This window comes from Mytilus galloprovincialis, chromosome 6, assembly GCF_965363235.1.
Source record: "Mytilus galloprovincialis chromosome 6, xbMytGall1.hap1.1, whole genome shotgun sequence".
Taxonomy (NCBI): Eukaryota; Metazoa; Mollusca; class Bivalvia; order Mytilida; family Mytilidae; genus Mytilus; species Mytilus galloprovincialis.
Genome location: NC_134843.1, coordinates 6,564,882 through 6,579,429, shown reverse-complemented (window position 1 = coordinate 6,579,429; position 14,548 = coordinate 6,564,882). Strand labels below are relative to the sequence as shown.

Sequence of the window (14,548 nt, the reverse complement as noted above, 5' to 3'; positions counted from 1 at the left end):
TTGACCACCTAAAATGGAGAAACCTAGCATACAGAAGAACTGATGCACGCCTTGTCATGTTCTATAAAATTTCATACCACCTCATCGCCATCACAACCCGGTGCTCCGCAGGGCGCAGCTTTATACGACCGCAGAGGTCGAACCCTGAACAGTTGGGGCAAACTTGTATGGACAAAACATTCAAGCGTGATACATCTCTGAATTTGGATTGTGATTAAATTTTTGACATTACATGGTTTTTTTTTTACACAAAACAAATGTCAAGATTTTACAAATCAATTAAAGATTTCTTCTTCAAACTTTTTAAATCTAAAATTAAATAGTTGACACAGCATAGGTTTCTGACACAGAATGAATGTGGTGTAATGAACTTAAAAGTTTTTTTTTTGCCTTTGAGCAATTCACTATGCTGTTGAATATTAATCCTCTCAAAAAAATGTTTGAAATTTTCTTTTTATTTATGAAATCTGAAATGAGAAAAATTTACCCCCCCCTTTTTTTCACATCCCCGTTTCCCTTTTTCCAAAACTGATATCAATTCAAATTTCTAATGGAGTTTGCAACATTAACTACTCTTTTAAATACATCATAAAATATTAAAATGTAAAATAACGTGCTTGTTATCACTGAATGGTAAAGATTGATTGGTAGTAAAAGTGAATATACATTGCTTATTGTATAAAACAATAAAAAAAACTTCATCAGCAACATTTTATATTGGCAAATTTCCAATGAAGTTATTTACATAAAGTTATTGGCAAATAAAAATAGAAAATGACATCAGTCATGTCTGGCAAATTTCCAACATATATTATCAACTACTATTCTATACAAAGAAAGATAACTCCAATTGAAAATTAATTGCTATTGCACAATATTGTGCAATTAGATATTTCTTGCTATTGTGCAATACTGTGCAATTGAAAATTTCTTGCTATTGCACAATACTTGATGTGGAATCCTGATTTGGACCAACTTGACAAACTGGGCCCATAATCAAAAATCAAAGTACATATTTAGATAAAGCATATCAAATAAGCCCAAGAATTTAATTTTTGTTAAAATCAAACTTAGTTTAATTTTGGACCCTTTGGACCTTAATGTAGACCAATTTGAAAACTGGACCAAAAATTAAGAATCTACATACACAGTTAGATTTGGCATATCAAAGAACCCATTTATTCAATTTTTGATGAAATCAAACAAAGTTTAATTTTGGACCCCCATTTGGACCAACTTGAAAACTAGGCCAATAATTAAAAATCTACGTACATTTTTAAATTCAGCATATCAAAGAACCCCAAGGATTCAATTTTTGTTAAAATCAAACTAACCCTTTGGACCTTAATGTAGACCAATTTGAAAACGGGACCAAAAATTAAGAATCTACATACATAGTTAGATTCGGCATATCAAAGAACCCCAATTATTCAATTTTTGATGAAATCACACAAAGTTCAATTTTGGACCCTTTGGGCCCCTTATTCCTAAACTGTTAGGACCAAAACTCTCAAAATCAAACCCAACCTTCCTTTTATGGTCATAAACCTTGTGTTTAAATTTCATAGATTTCTATTTACTTATACTAAAGTTATGGTGCAAAAAACAAAAATAATGCTTATTTGGGCTCCTTTTTGGCCCCTAATTCATAAACTGTTGTGACCTCAACTCCAAAAATCAATCCCAACCTTCCTTTTGTGGTCATAAACCTTGTCTTAAAATTTCATTGATTTCTATTTACTTATACTAAAGTTATTGTGTGAAAACCAAGAATAATGCTTATTTGGGCCCTTTTTTGGCCCTTAATTCCTAAACTGTTGGAACCAAAACTCCCAAAATCAATCCCAACCTTCCTTTTGTGGTCATAAACCTTGTGTCAAAATTTCATAGATTTCTATTCACTTAAACTAAAGTTATAGTGCGAAAACCAAAAAAATGCTTATTTATTCCCTTTTTGGCCCCTAATTCCTAAAATGTTGGGACCAAAACTCCCAAAATCAATCCCAACCTTCCTTTTGTGGTCATAAACCTTGGGTCAAAATTTCATAGATTTCTATTCACTTAAACTAAAGTTATAGTGCGAAAACCAAGAAAATGCTTATTTATTCCCTTTTTGGCCCCTAATTCCTAAAATGTTGGGACCAAAACTCCCAAAATCAATCCCAACCTTCCTTTTGTGGTCATAAACCTTGTGTTAAAATTTCATTGATTTCTATTCACTTTTACTAAAGTTAGAGTGCGAAAACTAAAAGTATTCGGACGACGACGACGCAGGACGACGACGCCAACGTGATAGCAATATACGACCAAAAAATTAAAATTTTTGCGTTCGTATAAAAACAGACAGACTAATACAACCGCTCAGACAGTCCCGGAACATGTACGCACTCTCATATCAGATTCCATCTTGCAGAACACAAATACGCCAACAATCATTCTTCCCAAGCACAATAATCAAAGAGCTAAAAGCTCTGAAGAAAAATGACGCCACTGTCTCTAATATTGGGATAGTTTTTATGCAAGTCTTGATTTTCACATACCGTAATTAGTTTAACAATGCAACATGTCTTGTAAGCATATAATTGATATTCGTATATGTGTGTGTGTGAAGTGAAGGTGACAACTGGCTGGTTTTTCTAAGGCAAATGAATAGGTCAAGACTACCTGAATTGTACAAATAAATACCGTAGAAAGGCTTGTATATTTCTCACTGGTACATAGTCTGAATCCTGGTCCGTTCGCGCCCATTCACGTTTGCGCCCACTCATGTTCGCCCCCTCTCACTTTCACACCCTACATGTTCGCACCCAATCTTAATTGGTTTTGTGTTTAATAACTCTGTAAGCAAGTGTTTTCTTATAAGTATAATTGTTGTCATTGTCTCAAAATAAAGTGAGACAGCATTTTTTTTTGTGTGTTGAATAAATCTTAATCATGTTTTGGATAGCGTATTGTTAAAAATAATAATAATCCTCTCTAAATAAAGTGGTATTTTGTCAACGTTTTATTTTGTGTTGAATAACTCTTAATCATGTTTTGGTTAGTGTATTGCTATGATTGCTATAACTTTGTTTCATTGACTTGTTTCAAAATGAAGTGAGATTCTGACTGTTTTTTTCTGTGTGTTGAATAAATTTTATCATGTTTTGGTTATAATAGTGGATTGCTATATGTTGGTTCCTATATTTTATTGTTTCGTTGTTTCAGATCAAAGGGCCCAAGCTGTTAAAAACAATTATCTTTTGTGTTTTTCCTTTAAAATCTTCAATGTTTTACTCATACCAAGCTATAAATACATTCAGTATTTACACCAAAGCAATTTAAAACAACAATCATGATTTTCCAATTAATCAACTTGAATTTGAATTAAAATTGGGCGCGAATGAGTAGAGTGCGAACAGACCTTGGGTGCGAATGTGCGAGGTGCGAACGTGTAGGGTGCGAAAGTGTATTGGACGCGAACAGACCTGATACCACATAGACTGAACCCCCCTTCTTCCACAAAATATCAAACATTTGTCAAAGAATTCTAGTCAAACCGACACCTGGACAAATCAGCACCTGGTTAAATCGACACCTGATATAGTCAATTCGTCACCCATGTTAAATATATATTTTTAACAGTATTTTAAGCAAAAAGAGTAAAAATAAGAAAGGGGTTGCCAAAATGTTTTTCAGTATTTAAGCAAAAAGAGTTAAATACTAACTTTCACATTTTTGGGTGTTCATGTACATTTTGTATACATTTATTTTTCTCAACTAAATGACTTTTTTGGTATATTTTTAATGATATAGATATGAGTAGTCCAAATAATTATTACGTCTGGCAAGGCTTTTTTAATTTTATTCTGGGACACCTTCATATGACCGCAAGGCTATGTTAAATTTTTTCTGGGACGCCTTCCTACGACCTTCCTACGAACGTCGTAGGAAGGCGTCCCAGAAAAAAAATAAAATAGCCTTGCCAGACGTCATAATTATTTGGACTAATACATGAGATATTGGATATTTTTATGCATTATTTTAACCAGTTGAGACTTTACAGGATTGTTGGTTTAATGCTGTTTAAACTTTACTGAAAAAAAAACACCTTAAATTTGCTAATTATTTGGCATGAAAGTTTGATTTATTGAAAGGGACTCATAGTTTTCCATTTTATTTTAATAATTGTTTAATTGTTAAAACAACAGCTTCGGTAAGGGCTTCGTTGTTTACCTTTATACACAACAACATATTCACTTTGGTTTCGTTGTTTACCTAAATACACAACAAAATATTCACCATGTACTTGGTAACAGTTATTAATTAATTGAATAGAAAATATTATAACAAATATTATTGGATGCCGAATTGACGTCAAATAGGTGCCGATTTGACTAGATGCCAATTTAACCAGGTGCCGACTTGACTTGTAAGTTTCAATTCCTCTGCGATCGTTTGCGGTATTTTCTTGAGAAAACCTATTTTCCATCATCAAAGAGAAGATGAAACTGCTTGAAAATGATTCTGGGACGCTTCATGATTGTTGAAATAAGTTTAATTCACTCAAAACACAATTTTAAAACTTGCGATGTTTAAACAGGAAGTTTCAAAAGCACGTGTAAAAGAAGAAATTAACCGGTGAGAGAGGAAATCCGTACATGACAGATATCACTATAGTACGACTTTGAAAGCAAAACAGTTCCATCCTTTTGTAAAACAGTTTTTAATATACCTATCACATTAATGTTTGAAGGGTCTTAAGCTTATTCAACCCATATAAGTCGGTATGAAACACCAAAACGGAATGAACAATAACCGATTACGTTTTGTAGTTTACAAATTCTAAACTGGTTCCTGGCTGATTACTACACAATGATCATGCATAATGATAACACAAGCAGATTCCAGTTTGTATGGAAAATAGTAAATACGAAACCAAGCGCGGTAGGCAGAGAAATGTTATGAAGTTCAGGTCGCCAGTAAGGGAACAATGACTGCGTCATTTTCCAAAAAACTGGAACAGCCTTCCTCTAAGTATTGTTAAGAGTGACTCTATAGAGTCATTCAAAACAGCCATATCAACCCACACCTACAGTCAGTAAATTCATCATGTGTAAATAGTTTTATCTTAATATATAAATAAATAAAATTAAAAAAAATATGCACTATCACTATGTAAAAATGTTATAATTAATTTTTGTTTTTAATCATAAAATTAAAATTTTTCACTGTATATACGTCTCCACAATTTGTGGACCACAAAGCATGCGAAACCAAGCGCAGTAGGCAGAGAAATGTTATGAAGTTCAGGTCGCCAGTAAGGGAACAATGACTGCGTCATTTTCCAAAAAACTGGAACAGCCTTCCTCTAAGTATTGTTAAGAGTGACTCTATAGAGTCATTCAAAACAGCCATATCAACCCACACCTACAGTCAGTAAATTCATCATGTGTAAATAGTTTTATCTTAATATATAAATAAATAAAATTAAAAAAAATATGCACTATCACTATGTAAAAATGTTATAATTAATTTTTGTTTTTAATCATAAAATTAAAATTTTTCACTGTATATACGTCTCCACAATTTGTGGACCACAAAGCAATGCGCAGTGCAAGTGACATAAACTTCAACGTGTTGAAGGCGGTCACTAAAAAGTAGAAGTAGAACAGCATGAACAGTGGAACTTATTTTAAGACTACTAACGTAGTTGACTATGTATTGATGACAAACAATATTCCTACAACTTTTGCCATTTGGAAAATCTAAACTACTTGTCTTTATAATTTTTCGGCGATTAAACATTTCATACATTTGTTCTTTGACAGCTTAGCCAAAATCTCAGGGGATAATAAACTACATAAAGATTCCTAATGTGCCCTACTTCCTATGTGCAACTTCAAAACTTTTGGATAAATTGACGATCATTTAAGGTTTTTCTGATCATATTTTTTGTAATTAAGAATTAAAAGTATGAAAAAACTGTCCAATTAGTTATGAATAACATAACATCCAGCTAGATAATAACAATGGCACATATTTCAGCATTTATTGGGTAGAACACAAATCTAGGGTGCTCGCATAAGGCAGCTTAACTGCCTAAAAACGAGGAGCATGTATTGACTGAATGTCCATTGTTTCCATGGATCTTTGCTACTTTTAGTCATGTTAGTCATACAGTAAATTGTAACTCATAACAATACAAAAACAGGTCCACAACAAGTGGTGCACAGTTAGTCCCCATTGAAATTCCAATAATTTGATGATATAGGGAATCTACAAGGCGAACAAAAATGTTATCAAGTAAAAATTCAAGCACAGATATAGTATCAAAGCATGTCCAATTGACATAGTTCTTTTGTTTATTGCTACTAAAAAATGACCTAAAAGAGTTTGAACATATGTACTCGCATTCTGACTTTTTAAATGCCCAGTTAATTACAGATGTGATTCTTTTCTTAATAAGAATATGAGGCAAAGTGGTATATAGGGTGGAAAAATCAAAACTTTGAAAAGATTCCAAAATCACCTATATATGCATGCAATTTATCAAGTACTTCCAACGAGTTTTTGACACTCCAAAAGTAATTAATTAATTTCACTATTTTCAAAAGCCTTATTTGAACTATTTATTATCAGGTTTTTTATTGTACCAAGTGTACTAGTAAGTAGAATAGACAATTTAGTAGTGGAACAATGGCTTGATGATGAATTACATTTATATTTGTAAGATTTTTGTTAAATTGGAAGCCAGTACATAGTAATGCTTGTTTTGGACCCCTTTGGGCCCCTTATTCCTAAACCTTTCGGACCAAAACCCCCAAAATCAATCCCGACCTTCCTTTTTTTGGTTATAAACATTGTGTTAAAATTTTATCGATTTCTATATACTTATACAAAAATTATTATCTGGAAACCATCTGTCTTCAGACGACGCTGTCGACGTGATACCAATATAAGATCAAAATATTTTTAATTTTTTGCGGTCGTATAAAAAATTTTTTAAACAGCCGTCCCGTTAGACCACACGACCACCTGGGCTCTCAAAAAAGAGCATTCGCTGGCCGTGTGTTACCTTTCCTCGTCAGTTTTAATCTAGTGGCGTACTACAGTACATGATATATAAGGCATGAAGATGTTATTGTTACAGATCAGCTAAATTATCTATAGTAAAGGATCCTACAAATTAATGTAATATATATATATATATATATCAGGTGTAGCCTGCATACACTGACATAGGTAACTTAAAATACATATTCACTGTAAATTCCAATGTTGAATCATTTGAACTCAATTGTGTAATGTTATGCAGGATTTATGAATATTATTTCAGTTCATTTTTCAGTAAAATATTTGGTGCCATATTTTACATCATTAACACAATATTGAATTAAATAAAGAAACAAACTGTTTGAACTAATGTTACAGGTATTCATTCATATTTTTCTTTATATTATTTTTTTTTTAGAAATTGTATCAAATTTAAAATGGATGTTAATTGCATATTTCTAATACAAAAAGATATCAGTTAAAATACCATAAGTTAAGATCATATATGATACATTGTATTTATTACTGGTATTATAAATATTATTTCAAGATGAATGAAAAAAACAACAGAAACTTGGTACAATCAATACATAAGAATATGACTACATGCTATCTATTCCTGAATTATCTCTGTCACCAACAAGTCTGAATGAACTTTAAAAGCTGAGTCATCATATTCATGGTGAACACTGAAATATTGTTTTTAGTCATTTTTTTCCAATAAATTTATACATGCTTATCTCTGAAAATAGACAAAATCTCCGGTTCATGATTCAACACTGGAATGAAGTATAGAGTATTCTAAGGTAAAGTCATATTCATATTTAGATGGGTCGTAGCGTCTTTGATTTGGCATGCCCATGTGACCTACTCCCCACATAAGTTGAAGTTTAGGATTGACAGAGAATGGCACATCCTGTAGAGCATTGGCTGAGTAATCATTGTTAGTGTTATCTCCACTTTGTTGATAGACATCACTTGTACATTGTCTATTGTTCGGAGTAACCTCCCTTGATAAAGCTGAGCTGTAGTCTGGTAAAGCTTGGTTGTCTACCTGTAAAATAATGACATTTTATATACATGTATGCATTTCATAGACAGAAATACATGTACCTATTATTTTCAGTTGGAAAAGAAATTTAGAATCTAATTTTTATTAAATCTTAGTATTTATTATCTCAATGTATCTGTGAGTACTCTAAAACAGGCACTTTGTGTATTTTATTTTTTATATGTTAGTTTTTTGTTTGGTTCATGTCGATCTGATAAGTTTTCACGAGAAAAAATGTACATAATATTTATTATATTAAGATATAAATTTCTAAATATACATGTATACACTGATTTATATCAGTTGCAATTCTAATGAAACTAAAATCACCAACATAACATAAATTTAAGGCATGTGGTATGTCACTATATATACAAAAGTGGAAAATGACTTAAATAAGTGATTTCTCAAATTTTGTCCAGAAATGTTGATAGTAAGAGTAGTCTTTCTTTAATATTGAGGATCACATATTTCAGTAGTACAATAAATCACCAGACTAAGCGATATATTATTAATAACCTTGTTTAGGTATCATACATTCATTACATTTGTTTGTACATGTACACAGTTGTACATGTACACATGTACATTTTTGTACCTCTATTTTCTTCTAAAAAATGTCTTTGCTCCTTTGACATGTTATATGAGTGATTCAAAAATGACTTGTTTCAGTAATTCTCCCGATTGATATATATATACATACTTCCTAAATTTGTCTAGAAAACCAATTCTTTAATTTTAGTTTGTCAAAAATTGTTAAATCTGGAGCCTGTATTCCTAGTATTTAACTCTTTCTTATTTCCACATGCACAACTGGTTTTTTTTTTCAATATTAGGAAAAATATTATAATATATATACATTTGTACATGATCATGATGATATACACAAAATGTATGAGTACATTTTGTAAGTAAGGAAAACATAATCTAACAGCAGTGCAACACAACCTTACCTTTATCAAAAGGGATTGAATTAACAATTTAAACTGATTATTTTTTTCTCTCAAAAAGCAAGTTTATATAGATCTATGTAAAGACAGGAATACACATGAACCTATATAAGTTTAGCTTACCTCCATGTAGTTGGGTGGTCTATCTATGTTTGAATTAAATTCACTAGCGACAATTGTAGTCTTTTCATTTTTAGTTTGTCCAACAACTAAAAAGCCATCTTCTTCCTGGTCACTGTTCCGACTTAATGGCCTTTGTTCCTCTCTTTGCATAAATGGTTTAATCCATGAAAGCATTTTAACATATTAAAGATTCTTCTATAGTTTAGGTGTTTATATAAACCACATGTATATGTATTCAAGCATGTGCTACTCCTGAAATTAGACAAACATAAAGATTAATCAAAATTGTTCTGAAGTTATGGTTATTGACAGAATGCATAATTTTACCCTTGTTTTTTTTTTTAGAATTTAATGATTTTTTTTTACAAAATGCTTTGTTTCAGACAGTCTTGTACAAATGTTGTACAAAGCTAGGTACATTGTATTGAGGTTCCTGAAGACCATTGATTCTTATTGGTACCTATCTTTAATAAGGCACTGACCATTCATCAGGCCTTGGTGACCATGGTTTAAATTTTATTAAACCTTCAACATTTTTTCATCTATGTATGTAACAATGTTTTAGATTTTAACGAGAGAAATTTATGTATTACTGAAAAATTATTACACCAGGGTTTTCGATATCACAAACTAGTCAAAACATTTTCTAAATTTTATCATCGGTATAAAGACATCATTCGTAAATATAGCTCAACATGCAGACTTCTAATACGTTCAGGTATTTCACATCCAATTTTTTATGGAAATATTCTTTATAAAGCACAAAGGTGTCAGTATTCACCTCAGAAACTTACAAAACCTTTGAATAGACTTATTAAGAAGGGATATAATTACGATACTGTTGTCAAGTCATTAAAGATTGCATATTTTGGCGTTAATATTGAGTCACTGATAAGGTCTTTGCATCGGAACTAAACACATTTATTCTAAAAACAGTTGTCGGCATGACACGGGTTATGTTCTTCTCATATATGTTATGATGGTATGATACTAAACCCCTAACGGGAAGGATTGTGCCTGATGTTCATATGATGAAATCATAATCTTTCAGTCAGTTTAATTGAAGTCTGGAGCTGGCATGTCAGTTAACTGCTAATAGTCTGTTGTTATTTATGTATTATTGTCATTTTGTTTATTTTCTTTGGTTACATCTTCTGACATCAGACTCGGACTTCTCTTGAACCGAATTTTAATGTGCGTATTGTTATGCGTTTACTTTTCTACATTGGTTAGAGGTATAGGGGGAGGGTTGAGATCTCACAAACATGTTTAACCCCGCCGCATTTTTGCGCCTGTCCCAAGTCAGGAGCCTCTGGCCTTTGTTAGTCTTGTATTATTTTAATTTAAGTTTCTTGTGTACAATTTGGAAATTAGTATGGCGTTCATTATCACTGGACTAGTATATATTTGTTTAGGGGCCAGCTGAAGGACGCCTCCGGGTCTCGCTACATTGAAGACCTGTTGGTGACCCTCTGCTGTTGTTTTTTATTTGGTCGGGTTGTTGTCTCTTTGACACATTCCCCATTTCCATTCTCAATTTCAGATAAAACAAATCTGTTCAATAACATTTGTAGGCAGTGACAGGAAGAATTTCTTTTAAAACTCAAAATGCTTTATGTTAATAATATTTATATTTCCTTTGTTTTTAAATGAAAACAATCTATGTTTTTCCTTTCCTGTTTGTAACAATTATCTTTCTTTCATTTTGTCTTCTGAAAAGTAAGTTTTAAAAATGTCTTTCTGCCAATAAAAAAAATTGTATTTTACTTGGCGTGAATCAGCATGATCAGGTCATTTTCTTAAAATGTTTTCTTTTAAAGATTTTCACATCTTTTATCCAGACTTTATATATAATTTATGCTACATGTATGTACAATGTACATGTACATGATGTACATGTATAATGTATAAATAATAATATTATAAAAATACTGATCTCCAAGGAAAATTCAAAACGGAAAGTCCCTAATCAAATGGCAAAATCAAATGATGAAACACATTAAACGAATGGACAACTGTCATATTCCTGACTTGGTACAGGCATTTTCAAATGTAGAAAATGGTGGATTGAACCTGGTTTTACAGCACTAAATCTCTCACTTGCATGACAGTCGCATCAAATTCTATTTTATTTACAACAATGTGTGAACAAAACAGACATACACAGTGGCGTAGCTAGGCTATTTTCAAGTGTACGCCCAAACCTCAGAGAGGGGTTTGAGGGCCCGATTTGGTCTAGGTTGAAGCATACACTTGTAGTGGGTTCGAGGGGTTGAAGCCTTCTCAGGCTAAGGTGTTATGGAGAATGAGATACCATTTCTGTCATTAAAAACTCATCAATAGCAACATACAAACAATGTACTTTGGGGTCTAACTTGTTTATCTTTATTGTTTAATTCATTCACTGTGTTGATTTGGAATCTAATGGTCATTGGTTTAACAGAAAATGTCTAAACCAGTTACTTTGAATGTGTATAAAAGGAGCCGCACTTGATCAAAACCAAACCCCTTGTTTGTGCAAATTTCGTTTTCGTCCACGGAATCCTGGTTCTTGCCTGGGATTACTTGCGCGAACAGAGAATCCATTATAAGTCCATTACCATGATTACAGGTTTTAAAAAATCAAACATTTTCATCAGATATTTTTTCTTGATCTTGAATATCAACTTCTACCCAAGTGTAATGACAATCTCTGAAGGTTTTCAAATCTATCATGGAAAAAATGATAATCCCAGACCAAAAAGATAAGTCTGTCAACTAAAAAATGAAAAAAAAAAAAAATTAAATTTTACTTCAGACATTAATCATAAAAAAGCTTCTGCCAAAGATTCATTAAATTCGGTGAAGGTTTGACATGAAGTAATTAATGTGTAACAAACTATAACCCCAGACTGTATCTATTTGTTAACTTCAAAGAGAAATTCCTTTTATCAGTAAAATACGGGAAATTAAAAATATTATTTCATCATTATGCTTTAGATATTCTAAGTCTTTTGATCACAAAAAGCTTCTGTCCAACTTTCGTAACATTTCATGAGGGTTCATGACGACGCCAACAAAATCTATGATCAATATGTCTCGCTTTTGCAACATAAATTTCACAGACTCAATAAAAATGCAAACGACATATACAATGTAGAATCTCAGCAGATATATAATAATAATGAAATGCTTAAATTAAAAGGAAAGCAAGTAGAATTCACAGTAGATTTTTGAACAAATATATAACTTGGTACCATTTGATTGAAAAATAATTGTCGTCACTTTTATTCGCAATTAAAAGGTACTGAAGAAAGATTTACAAGGTTGATGTGATTTTAACCCGTTCTTTTTAATTTATTTAGATAATAATATCTTTTTATTACCAAAATTCAATTGTACGCCTGTGGGCTTTGACATAAACGTAGCTAAGCGCCTGATACATGTAATAGGTAAATACATTTTTACATATTTATTTTAATTTAATGATTTACAAAAAATGTAGGTAAGTTACCTAAGGTCACCTAGTGTTAAAAATTATAAAACATTTTATTGGTTTTCTTGTTTGAATTGTTTTACATTGTCATTTGCGGGGCCTTTTATAGCTGACTATGCGGTATGAGCTTTGCTCATTGTTGAAAAACAAGGCCATACAGTGACTTATAGTTGTTAATTTATGTGTCATTGTGTTTCTTGTGGAGAGTTGTCTCATTTGCAATCATGCCACATCTTTTTTTTATAATTATACATTTATCTCCTTGTCTTCATGTTGTCTATAAAATATTTGTCATAAAATTTGTCAGTGTACATGCTTTTGGTGATGTGTGTATGTGAGTAGGTGCCGAAGCGACTATAATTCCAAGTATACTTCTGACCATAGAGAAATTGTAAAAACTTTAATCATGTTGATTTCCTTTCTGATTTCATTCAATATGTTTACAGTATTTGTTAAATCTTGACTAGAAAAAAGTTATGACTTTCCCACTTCCAGTCTGGCTAACGATAGTCATTTCTTACAGTCTTCTGAGTTATGTTTTGAACAATTCTTACGTACTTTTGTCTTTAACTGTGATCGTTTCAATATATTTATTTCTTCCACCACACGTTTGTAAACTAGTCTTACAAATAATGATTTTACTGACGTAGCATAAGTTGTTTTCGATGACAAACTTGATAAAAATAAATATCGAGATCAAACAAGTGCTTTGATTGTAGAATGAAAACAAGTCCCGGACTTGCAATAACTAATAACCAGCAATCAGTAACAACAGCGCACCATAACAATTTAAACAAGGCACTGGCTACGGCAAGGCCGTAACTACCCTTGAGGCAAGTGAGGCAGTTGCCTCACTAAAATTTCGACACTAAATATTTTTTTATGAGTTTATTTGTTTATGGTATTTAAATACGAAACATATGTCTTCTGTTAGTTTGTGTCAACCTTAATTTTTATAACTTGGCATCATTCCTTTTAAACTATCCTTCCTTGAGTATAGCTCAGCATCTCGATGGGTGATGTTTCTCGATTACATTAACCTAGTAACAGTAATAATCTTGGTTCTCTGGTTGCAGAAAACGAAAAGCGATACTGAATGTGCATGAGGAGGTAATAATTCTAGTAAACTTACTGATGTTGCTTGTGATCACAACAGAACTTAAGAGTTTGAGTATTGAAAATTACCTCTGGAACTAATCCAATAACTATAAATAGACTAGTACGAGAGCAGTCCTCCGACTCGTGTCTGCCTATTCATTTCTCTGATTCTCCAACTTTATCTGTTCTCTTAACAGATTAACAAAATGTATATCATATGAAACTTGCATGGATGAGTTTTTATCCATGTTTCTTCAACCTTAAAATTTTTAAGAAAATCCTGTATTCCAATTTGACGTTATTGGGGGCCTTTAAAACGAGAATTTGTCTTTTTCTAATTCCGGACTACGGAATTTCGTTCCTTTTATATTCGGGATTTCGGGATCGGACCCCTAATTTCTTGATTCTCGATCTTAAATATGTTACCAGAAATAATTTGAAATCACAGACCTACATATAAACGGTGAAAAAACTCCAGTCCAATTCCCCTGTACCCATATCCAAAGTAAACTAACTTTATATATAGAATCATATACATGTATCTTATCTCATTCTATCCCTAGTTTGTTTACTCTTTGTCAGCATAAAAGCGAGTTTAATATTTTGTAACAGCGATTGTATTATAGGAATGCATAAGTCCTTTTTTCAGGAATTTTACACAAATGTACAACGTGTTCTTGTGCTTTTATTAACTCTCCCATTGACAATCCTCTGCTGTGAACATTCTTTTTTCTGCCCTGAGACGACTGCAAACTTAGGAAAGGGTTAGGACGAGAGACGATGGATTTTGTGGTCTTGCCATGCTCCATCAGTCCA

General features: G+C 32.1%; 1 protein-coding gene across 2 annotated transcripts; it reads right to left on the bottom strand.

The window, feature by feature from the left end:
- Positions 1 to 7,539: 7,539 nt before the first annotated feature.
- LOC143078806 (uncharacterized) lies at positions 7,540 to 13,344 on the bottom strand. Of its 2 annotated transcripts, none has more exons than XM_076253789.1 (3): positions 13,193 to 13,344; positions 9,160 to 9,411; positions 7,540 to 8,089 (listed from the first exon to the last, which is right to left on the bottom strand). In XM_076253789.1, exons 2-3 carry the CDS (start codon positions 9,331 to 9,333, stop codon positions 7,802 to 7,804), a joined length of 462 nt encoding a protein of 153 aa, XP_076109904.1. In that variant the 5' UTR covers positions 9,334 to 9,411; positions 13,193 to 13,344; the 3' UTR covers positions 7,540 to 7,801. The 2 variants fall into 2 exon arrangements, with proteins under 2 accessions (XP_076109904.1, XP_076109905.1); XM_076253790.1 differs by having other exon boundaries at positions 9,160 to 9,414; positions 13,208 to 13,266.
- Between the last annotated feature and the right edge of the window lie 1,204 nt (positions 13,345 to 14,548).

What these genes read in the sequence shown, in the direction of transcription:
- LOC143078806 (XM_076253789.1), bottom strand. Translation starts at nt 9,333, where the DNA reads ATGCTTTCATGGATTAAACCATTTATGCAAAGAGAGGAACAAAGGCCA. An exon ending in GACCACCCAACTACATGGAG is followed by an intron (nt 8,090 to 9,159) that starts GTAAGCTAAACT and finishes ATTATTTTACAG; the next exon opens with GTAGACAACCAAGCTTTACC.